This window comes from Rana temporaria, chromosome 10 (assembly GCF_905171775.1).
Source record: "Rana temporaria chromosome 10, aRanTem1.1, whole genome shotgun sequence".
Taxonomy (NCBI): Eukaryota; Metazoa; Chordata; class Amphibia; order Anura; family Ranidae; genus Rana; species Rana temporaria.
Window position 1 is genome coordinate 2,976,631 of NC_053498.1, and position 11,766 is coordinate 2,988,396.

Consider the following 11,766-nt stretch of genomic DNA (forward strand, 5'->3'; position numbering starts at 1 on the left):
CCACTGTGACCAGCCATTGTCGCCACTGTGACCAGCCATTGTCGCCACTGTGACCAGCCATTGTCGCCACTGTGACATGCCATTGTCGCCACTGTGCCCATCAATTGTCGCCACTGTGCCATGCCAAACGCAGCCTCACTGTGCCCATCAATTGCAGCCTCAGCCACTGTGCCATGCCATCAAACCCAGCCACTGTGCCATGCCATCAAACCCAGCCACTGTGCATATCAATTGTCACCACTGTGCCCATCAATTGTCGCCAATGTGCCATGCCAAACGCAGCCACTGTGCCATCAATTGTCGTCCACTGTGCCCATCAATTGCCGCCAGTTTGACCCTAAAATGCTGCCAGATTGACCCCCCCGCCTGGCACTTACCTTTCTCAGCCAGCCATCCCCAGATCCTCCTCCACGATCCCTCGATGTAGTCCCGCCCTCGATGTCGCTTCAGCCAATCAGGTTACCGGTAACCAGATCCGGTGAACCTGATTGGCTGAGACGAGTGTCAGTGTTAACCAAGGAATGCATCCCCCCCCCCCCGTGCGTCCCGTGGTTAACTATTTGGAAGCCGATTACAGCCCTCAGGGACTGGCTCCGATAGGCACTTCCACAGCCAACCAGCTGCCGTAATTCAGGGGGCCGGCGCTCGCCAGGGGGCCTGCCATGTGAATAGTGGGCAGCAGAGGCGACAATACATAGATTCATGCAATACATGAATCTATGTATTGTTTTCAGTGGCGGTGCACGAGCGAGAGGGGGCGGCGCTCCTGCGCCCTCTATGGACGCCCCGCCACTGCACCTCGGAGCTGTGTGCAGTCACTCCATAGAAGTGGATGCAGCAGCTGCACGGACACAATCCCATAGAGGTGCAAATTTGAAAGGGAAAACACAATTCTACCATATTCTGTTATAATGTTTTGTTTTGTGTTATGTTTCGTGTTATGTTATGTTTTTCTATTATGTTACGTTTTGTATTATGTTATGTTATGTTTTTCTATTGTTACGTTTCGTTTTGTTTCGTATTGTTAGGCTGCTTTCACACTGAGGCGATTTGCAGGCGATTTGCAGGCACTATTGCGCTAAAAACACTGGAGCGTTGCGCTGGCAGGACGGTAAAAAAAAGTCCTGCCGGCCACATCTTTGAGGCGCTGTAGGAGCAGTGAATATACCGCTCATACAGCGCCCCTGCCCATTGAAATCAATGGGGCAGCGCCTCCAAACCGCCCGCAAAGCGGCGTTTTTGCGGGTGGGTTTAACCCTTTTTCAGAAGCTAGTAGGGGTTAAAACCGCCCCGCTACTGGCCGAAAATTGTGGCAAAAATAGCGGCACTTTACCACGACGCCTCAGTGTGAAAGTACCCTAATGTTTTGTTTTGTTATAATGTTCGTGTTATGTTTCGCATTGTTATGTTTTGTATTGTTATGTTTTGTATTGTTATGTTTTGTATTGTTATGTTCTAATGTTTTATATTGCTATGTTTCTCATCATTTTGCTTATGTTCATCTTTCTTCTACACGTCAATAGGAATGTTCTACAAGAAGCTACAGAGGTTCTGAGGAACGCCGCAGGGAACTTCTACATCAATGATAAATCCACGGGGGCCGTTGTGGCCCAGCAGCCCTTCGGAGGGTCCCGAGCATCAGGTGAGCCAACTAACTGGAAAATACCGCTGTATATTAAAGGGCAACACCAATGAAATGCAGTGGAACCTCCGATTACGAGGATAATCCGTTCCAGGAGAATGCTTGTAATCCAAAGCACTCGCATATCAAAGCGAGTTTCCCCATTGAAGTCAATGGATACTAAGATAATTTGTTCTGCATTGACATCTATGGCATGCAATACCACATGTGGCCAGAGGTGGGGGGACGCCAGAGTTAGATGAAGCCTGGCTTCATGTAGGTGGGGCTGTATCTTCCTGTCACATGATTCTGAGGACTCTAACCTACATCATGATAGACAAGGGGTTAAATCAAGCTCACGGCTGCGCCTGCAACTGTGGGTTTTTGAACCACCTTTAAAGTGACGGGCTTTCTGAAAAAAAAAGTGATCCAGGCAACTCTAAAACCACCCAATCCCTTTAAATGTGGTCTTGCCCCACAGGCAGCACCAGAGGTGGTCCCTCAGGTTCCTTTGTTCCTCCAGGGGAGCCCGGGAAACGGCTTCCACAGAGAAAGCAGAACTTGTGGAACGTTGTCCCCCCCCCCCCCCCGGGACACGTATTATATCACTTCCGGGGTCACAGGTGTCATTCTTCCGCTAGTATATCCAAGGATATAACTATCCCACCCCGCACAATCTGCGCCAATCGTTGCCGAGGACCGGTCATCCGTCCATACTGTCACACAGGGGGCTTGTTATCCTCCCCTGTGATATCAATAAAATAGCAAATAAATACATACAAAAGAAAAATAACTAATTTAAAATAAATAAAAATATATATATTTTTTAGCCTCCCTGTGATATCAATAAAATAGCAAATGAATAAATAAAAAAATAAAAATAACTAATTTAAAATAAATATATATTTTTTTTAGCCTCCATGTGAATTCAATAAAATAGCAAATAAATACAAGAAAAAGAAAGATAACCAATTTAAAATAAATAAAAATATATATATATTTTTTAGCCTCCCTATGATATCAATAAAATAGCAAATAAATACAATAAAAATAAAAATAACCAATTTAAAATAAATAAAAATAATATATATTTTTTTAGCCTCCCTGTGATATCAATAAAATGGCAAATTTTACAAGAAAAAGAAAGATAATCCATTTCAAATAAATAAAACTCGTATATATTTTGTGAACCTCCCTGTGATATCAATAAAATAGCAAATAAACACAAGAAAAAGAAAGATAATCCATTTCAAATAAATAAAACTCATATATATTTTGTGAACCTCCCTGTGATATCAATAAAATAGCAAATAAATACAAGAACAAGAAAGATAATCCATTTCAAATAAATAACAGTTATATATATATTATTGGCCTCCCTGTGATATCAATAAAATGGCAAATAAATACATAAGAAAGAAAAATAAGCAATTTCAAATAAATAAAAATAATATATATTTTTTTCAGCCTCCCTGTGAATTCAATAAAATAGCAAATAAATACAAGAAAAAGAAGATAATTACTTTAAAATAAATAAAAGTAATACATATTTTGTTAGCCTCCCTGTGATATCAATAAAATTGTTATTTTTATTTTTTATGTTTTTTTTTGCTATTTTATCGAGATCACAGGAAGGCTAAAAAAATATATATTTTTATTTATTTTAAATTAGTTATTTTTTTATTTTTTATGTATTTATTTGCCAATTTAAAATACATAAAAATAATATATATTTTTTAGCCTCCCTGTGAAATCAATAAAATAGCAAATTAATACATAAAAAAAAAAGAAAAATAACCAATTTAAAAATATATATTTTTTTTAGCCTCCCTGTGAATTCAATAAAATAGCAAATAAATACAAGAAAAAGAAAGATAGATACTTTAAAATGAATACAAGTAATACATATTGTGTTAGCCTCCCTGTGATATGAATAAAATAGTTATTTTTATTTTTTATGTATTTATTTGCCATTTTATTGAAATCACAGGAAGGCTAAAAAAATATATATATTATTTTTATTTTAAATTTGTTATTTTACATTTTTCATGTATTTATTTGCTAATTTAAAATAAATAAAAATATATATTTTTTTAGCCTTCAGTGATTTCAATAAAATAGCAAATAAATACAAGAAAAATAAATATAAATAATTTAAAATAAATAAAAGTAATATACATTTTGTTAGCCTCCCTGTGATATCAATAAAATAGCAAATAAATACATAAAAGAGAAAAATAACCAATTTAAAATAAATAAAAATAATATATATTTTTTTTAGCCTCCCTGTGATTTCAATAAAATAGCAAATAAAAACAAGAAAAAGAAAGATAATTAATTTAAAATAAATAAAAGTAATATATATATTTTTAGCCTCCCTGTGAATTCAATAAAATTCTTCTGCTAGTATATCCAAGGACGTAACTGTTCAAGCACAATCTCTGCTGCAATAGCTGCCGTCACCTTCCCATACTGTCACATATAGGGGGCTTGTTGCCCTCCTTGTGATATCAATAAAATCGCAAATAAATACATAAAAAAAAGAAAGATAATTCATTTAAATAAAAATAATATAACGGTATATTTTGTTAGCCTCCCTGCGATAAATAAAATAGAAAATAAATACATAAAAAAAAAAATCATTTAAAATAAATACAAATAATATATATTTTGTTAGCCTCCCTGTGATATCAGTAAAATGGCAAATAAATACATAAAAATAATTGATTTAAAAAAATATTTATTATTATTTTTTTAATTACCCCCCCCCCCCCCCCCCCCCCCCATCATCCCCGTACACACCCCATATAAATGGCATAATGTAGGGCAAGTACTTGAATGTAAGCATCGATTGCGCCACATGTGAGAGAAATAATTCTAGGGCCATAAATTCACAAGTAACTCTAAACTGATGACCTGTAAAGGTTTTTAAAGCGTCGCCCATGGAGAATTTTGGGCATCTGCTTTCAGAAAATATTAACTTTTTGGGGTGTTACAGCAAATTCTAGCAAGAAAAAAAAAACATAATTATTATTAAAAAAAAAAATGACTACTTACAGTGCATGTGATGAATCTGCTGTTGTGTGTTGTCACAGGTACAAACGACAAGCCCGGAGGTCCCCATTACATCCTCCGCTGGACCTCCCCGCAGGTCATCAAGGAAACGCACGTCCCTCTGCGGGAATGGAAGTACCCCTACATGCAATGAGATGGGCGCCATCTTCTTGTTTTTACCTATTATAAGGAATGAACAATTTTACTTTCCAGACTACTAATTCATCCAACCGCAGAGCAGCGTTCTACAACCAAGATTTTAAATTTAAATATATATTTTAGCTACAATAATCTGTTTTTAAAAATGAGAAACAATTTTTTTTTTTTTTACTATTATGGACACCCAGATGACCGAGGAAAAACTACAAGGAAGATCCAGAGATTGTGACAATTAAAAACGCGGCACCTATGGACGCAACGCGCTGGGGTGGGGGTCATCTGGCCCAATGGTAGCTTGAGGGAGGGGAGGGGGGGTTGCTGTGGATGGGGAAATTATAATGCTGCTGGTGGTATTTTATTTAAAGGAGACCTGTGTGTCCCAATCAGTGCTGCCTCTTCAGTGCACATCAGTGAAGGACAAAAATTACTTATTTACAACATTTTATAACAGACACATTGGCAATCGAAAATAGCGATGGCTATAGTCTCTCTGAAATAATACATCTTTTTTTTTTTTTTTGTATATTGAATAAACTACCTTGTCAGTCCGTCTTACAATGTGGCCTGATCAAGATGCTTACATACTCTCCAGTGGATCTAACATACCCGTATATACCTCGAGTATAAGCCGAGGCACCTAATTTTACAAAAAAAAAAAAGGGAAAACTTATTGACGAGTATATACTTGTAGAGGGGAAATGGGGCTACATATGTGCCAAGTTACTGGTCCAGAGGACCTACGGCCGGCCGGTACCGGGTCCCCAAAATCACCAGAGAAATTACTGTTTAACATGGGAGTCTATGGAAGGGGAGCCCGGCTTTGAAAAATCGGTGCTCCCCGGCCGTATGTCCCCCAGACAACAAACTTTGCACACTTGTAGAGGAGAAATGGGGGAATATGTGCCAAATTCCGGGCCCAGGGGACCTACGACCGGCCGGGACCAGGTCTCCAAAGTCCGGAAGATCATGCGCAAAAAGGTGACTCGAGTATAAGCCGAGGGGGGGCATTTTCAGGACAAAAAAAATGTGCTGAAAAACTCGGCTTATACTCGAGTATATACGGTATATAGTAAAGGCTTATACTCGAGTATATACGGTATATTTGGCTATTGTCTCTGAAATAAAACTCTAATTTTATTTCATGATAATAACGGCCTTCTCTCTCTCTCTCTCTCTCTCTTAAATTGCGGCCTAATTAGGCTGCTTACCTGCTTTGCAGCAACTGTACAATATTTGTGGCTGTTGTCTTTGTAATAAAACTTTTTATCATGAAATAAAAATGATAAAGAATACGGGTGTAAGAAACACGACACGTGGAATGTTTTATTTATGGAATACGGAAACATTACTAATAAAAAAAAACTGCGCCCCGGGATTTCTGTGATATTTTCTGTACACTCGATTGATCGATCTACTTTCCTAAAGAATAAGAACACTTTTCAGACGCGTCCAATTCTAGTAAGTCACGTACGTTTGCCGCCATGTCTCTCTAGTTTTTTTTCTGTCCTCTGAGAAATGTAGTAAAATTATGAAGCCTATAATTCAATGAGACCCGGCCAAAGGTCCAAGGTCATTTATTGATAAAATTTGATTCATAGCAGAATAAATCCAACGTGTATCGGGGGCCAAACACACGCCCTCTTCATCAGGCGCCAGAGCCGATCACAAAGGAATAAAATGCTTCCCTAACATTGACCCGCCAATCAGGTGTTCGGGTCTGGTAATCCTTTCACCTGATTGGCTGCAGGTGTCCAATCATAGCACAGGACGGGAGAAGACATGCGGACTCGGAGCGTGTAGGACATCGCTGTGCCGGGCAGGGGGGCCACACTGGCGGCAATTGATGGGGGCACAGTGGCGGCAATTGATGGGGCACAGTGGCTGCAATTGATGGGGCACAGTGGCTGCAATTGATGGGGCACAGTGGCTGCAATTGATGGGACACAGTGGCTGCAATTGATGGGACACAGTGGCGGCAATTGATGGGGCACAGTGGCTGCAATTGATGGGACACAGTGGCGGCAATTGATGGGGCACAGTGGCTGCAATTGATGGGACACAGTGGCGGCAATTGATGGGGCACAGTGGCGGCGATTGATGGGGCACAGTGACGGCAATTTATGGGCACACTGGTGGCAATTGATGGGGCACAGTGGCTGCAAATGATGGGGCACAGTGGCGGCGATTGATGGGGCACAGTGACGGCAATTGATGGGCACACTGGCGGCAATTGATGTTGACAAAATAATTTCGTCACACATATATAATTATTTTTTATTTAGGGTTCCCATACACACCTATATTTGATATCAATTTGTAACAAAGCTGGCGTTACATTGGAAATTCCCCGTCTGTTATGTGCCTCGTGTTGAACGTTCTCCATGTGTGGCACCCCGGCTTGTATTGAGGCCCCTCTGTGTGTGGTCAACACTGGACACCCATCCCGCGTCTCAAGTGACATAACCCCAAAAAATGATAAAAATGGTGATAACTACATCCAGTTAAAATGCCATTCCTTGGATGTCGAGACCGGGGGGCCGAATCACATCCATCTCTTCACAGCCCCGGCCCTGATTTGCCACGGTCCCCAATACATTCCCCACAAAGGTCAGTGTAATCCGGTATCCTCATATAGATTGAGTAACCGGCAACGCGGGGCCCATGAAAAAAAACCTGTGTGTGTTCCTGTCCGATCTTGCGTCATCGTTGGCCTCCACCAAACAAAAAAAAGGGCTGTAACCGTGCCACAGACACAGCTGGGCAACAACTGGCTCGGCACGGGCACCGGGCCCAAGGCCTCCTACCGCGAGGATCTCCATTGTGTGCGAAGCTTCCCATTCCATTCATAGGAACCAAATACATAAATCCCGTGTCTGGGGGTCGGGAAGGGGACAAGGTAAAGGGACGGTCCTGGGACAAACCTACGCGCGCCCAACAATATTCAGCAGCAAGAAACCCCCAAAGTACTGAATTTCCGGCCCAGGTGTCCGACACCTGCTACGTCCTATGGGGGGGAGGGGGATAACCAAAATCTATAAAATTTGGTTTATTACGAACTCTGATCTCACATGAATGGCCACACACACACACTGCTCGGGTTTCATATTTAACGGGTCACGCCATCGTATGTTCTCATGTTATAAATGCGATGCAAACAATGTTATAAGAGACAATTTGCATTATATATATATATATATATATATATATATATATATATATACATACACACACATATACACACACACACACACACACACACACAGTATCTCACAAAAGTGAGTACACCCCTTACATTTTTTATATATTTTCTTGTATCTTTTCATGTGACAGCACTGAAGAAATGACACTTTGCTACAAATGTATTACTGGGGTGCTACAGTTCATTGATGCATGGATGGATGGAGACATGGATGGATAGATGGATGGAGACATGGATTTAGACATGGATGGATGGAAACATGGATGGAGACATGGATTTAGACATGGATGGATGGATGATGGAGACATGAATGGAGACATGGATGGAAGGAGACATGAATGGAGACATGGATGGAAGGAGACATGGATGGATGGATGGATGGAGACATGGATGGAAGGAGACATGGATGGATGGATGGATGGAGACATGGATTTAGACATGGATGGATGGAAACATGGATGGAGACATGGATTTAGACATGGATGGATGGATGATGGAGACATGAATGGAGACATGGATGGAAGGAGACATGAATGGAGACATGGATGGAAGGAGACATGGATGGATGGATGGAGACATGGATGGAGACATGGATGGATGGATGGAGACATGGATTTAGACATAAATGGATGGAGACATGGATGGAGACATGGATGGAAGGAGACATGGATGGATGGATGGAGACATGGATTTAGACATAAATGGATGGAGACATGGATGGAAGGAGACATGGATGGATGGATGGAGACATGGATTTAGACATAAATGGATGGAGACATGGATGGAGACATGGATGGATGGAGACATGGATGGATGGAGAAATGGATTTAGACATGAATGGAGAAATGGATTTAGACATGGATGGATGGAGACATGGATGGAGACATGGAGGGATGGATGGATAGATGGATGGAGACTTGGATAGATGGATTGAGACATGGATGATGGAGACATGATGGATGGAGAAATGGAGAAATGGATGGAGACATGGATGGATGAAGAAATGGATGAATGGAGACATGGAGGGATGGAGACATGGAGGGATGGAGACATGGAGGGATGGATGGATAGATGGATGGAGACATGAATGGAGACTTGGATGGATGGATTGAGACATGGATGGATGGAGACATGGATTTAGACATGGATATATGGATGGATGAAGATATGGATTTAGACATGGATGGATGGAGATATGGATGGATGGAGACATGGATGGATGGAGAAATGGATGAATGGAGACATGGAGGGATGGAGACATGGAGGGATGGAGACATGGAGGGATGGATGGATAGATGGATGGAGACATGAATGGAGACTTGGATGGATGGATTGAGACATGGATATATGGATGGATGGAGACATGGATTTAGACATGGATGGATGGAGATATGGATGGATGGATGGAGACATGGATTTAGACAAGGATGGAGATATGGATAGATGGATGGGTGGAGACATTAATGGAGACATGGATGTAGACATGGAGGGATAGATGGAGACATGGAGGGATGGATTGAGACATGAATGGAGACATGGATGGATGAAGACATGGATTTAGACATGGATGGATAGATGGATGGATGGAGACATGGATTTAGACATGGATGGATAGAGACATGAATAGATGGTTGGGTGGAGACATTAATGGAGACATGGGTAGATGGAGATATGAATGGATGGATGGAGGAGTTTGCTTTGAATATTAAAAATGAAATAAAATAGCATCTTTGGTGGCTGGATACAGTTTAGTTTGGCTGTAGAGTGTAAGCTCCGGGGGTAAGGGCTAAAGAACGCGCCGATTTTTTGGCGGAGAAATACGATTTCGGATCTCTGCACCTGCAGAGCCTCATCCAGTGGGGAGGAAACCCAATCGGCAAGTCTGTCCGGCAACCGGACAGACGCCTGCAGGAAGGGACGGGGATGGCGGGTACTTGGTATGCAGACGACTTCAGGGAGGGACGGGGGATGGCAGGTACTTGGTATGCAGACGTCTTCAGGAAGGGACGGGGGATGGCGGGTACTTGGTATGCAGACGTCTTCAGGAAGGGGGGGATGGCGGGTACTTGGTATGCAGACGTCTTCAGGAAGGGACGGGGGATGGCGGGTACTTGGTATGCAGACGTCTTCAGGAAGGGACGGGGATGGCGGGTACTTGGTATGCAGACGTCTTCAGGAAGGGACGGCGGGTACTTGGTATGCAGACGTCTTCAGGAAGGGACGGGGGATGGCGGGTACTTGGTATGCAGACGTCTTCAGGAAGGGACGGGGGATGGCGGGTACTTGGCATGCAGACATCTTCAGGAAGGGACGGGGGATGGCGGGTACTTGGCATGCAGACATCTTCAGGAAGGGACGTGGGATGGCGGGTACTTGGTATGCAGACGTCTTCAGGAAGGGACGTGGGATGGCGGGTACTTGGTATGCAGACGTCTTCAGGAAGGGACGGGAGATGGCGGGTACTTGGTATGCAGACGTCTTCAGGAAGGGACGTGGGATAGCGGGTACTTGGTATGCAGACGTCTTCAGGAAGGGACGGGGGATGGCGGGTACTTGGTATGCAGACGTCTTCAGGAAGGGGGGGATGGCGGGTACTTGGTATGCAGACGTCTTCAGGAAGGGACGGGGGATGGCGGGTACTTGGTATGCAGACGTCTTCAGGAAGGGGGGATGGCGGGTACTTGGTATGCAGATGTCTTCAGGAAGGGACGGGGGATGGCGGGTACTTGGCATGCAGACATCTTCAGGAAGGGACGGGGGATGGCGGGTACATGGCATGCAGACGTCTTCAGGAAGGGACGTGGGATGGCGGGTACTTGGTATGCAGACGTCTTCAGGAAGGGACGGGGGATGGCGGGTACTTGGTATGCAGACGTCTTCAGGAAGGGGGGGATGGCGGGTACTTGGTATGCAGATGTCTTCAGGAAGGGGGGGATGGCGGGTACTTGGCATGCAGACATCTTCAGGAAGGGACGGGGGATGGCGGGTACATGGCATGCAGACGTCTTCAGGAAGGGACGTGGGATGGCGGGTACTTGGTATGCAGACGTCTTCAGGAAGGGACGGGGGATGGCGGGTACTTGGTATGCAGACGTCTTCAGGAAGGTCGGGGGATGGCGGGTACTTGGTATGCAGACGTCTTCAGGAAGGGATGGAGGATGGCGGGTACTTGGTATGCAGACGCCGGCGGGTCTTATGGCGCCCGCCGCTCATCTTCTATAAAACAAGATTATTGCCTGAAAACCCGACTAATTTCTCACTTAAGCAGATTTGCCGGCGGGGGCGTTGTGTCGCCTCTCCGGCGCGCCCCGCGTTCTCTCTTTCTGTGCCGCCGGCTTTACGCAGACAATGTTCTCCTTTTTTCACTCCCTACAAAAGCACAATGTAAAGAAGGGGGATTGGCGCTGCGATGAGCACCGCCGCCGCCGTTCCTTTCCCCTTGACAGAGGATGATATTGGCGTCGCGACACGCAGATTACAAATAAATAGGAGCGGAGATTAGAGCCGCTTTCCATGGCGAGATCCCGAATATCGCAGAGACCGCCATCAATCACCGCCATCAGCGTTCCACCGACACAAGGCGCCCGAAGATCCTTCATAGAATGTCTCAGAAAACAATTTTTTCTCCTGACTGGAGACGCGTCCAGTTCTCTCTAAATAGAAGATTTATAGCGGAACTGACGTTTTTTTTTTTACATTAGACTGCGACCGCGCCGGAAATGATCGCAGCAGA

General features: G+C 43.6%; 1 protein-coding gene across 1 annotated transcript in view; it reads left to right on the forward strand.

The window, feature by feature from the left end:
• ALDH4A1 (aldehyde dehydrogenase 4 family member A1) overlaps window positions 1-5,483 on the forward strand; it is a 34,185-nt gene extending 28,702 nt beyond the window's left edge. Inside the window, 2 exon segments of the mRNA XM_040326768.1 lie at window positions 1,524-1,642; window positions 4,717-5,483. Coding sequence (XP_040182702.1) covers window positions 1,524-1,642; window positions 4,717-4,829 — 232 coding nt within the window. The 3' untranslated portion in view covers window positions 4,830-5,483.
• Window positions 5,484-11,766: the final 6,283 nt, after the last annotated feature.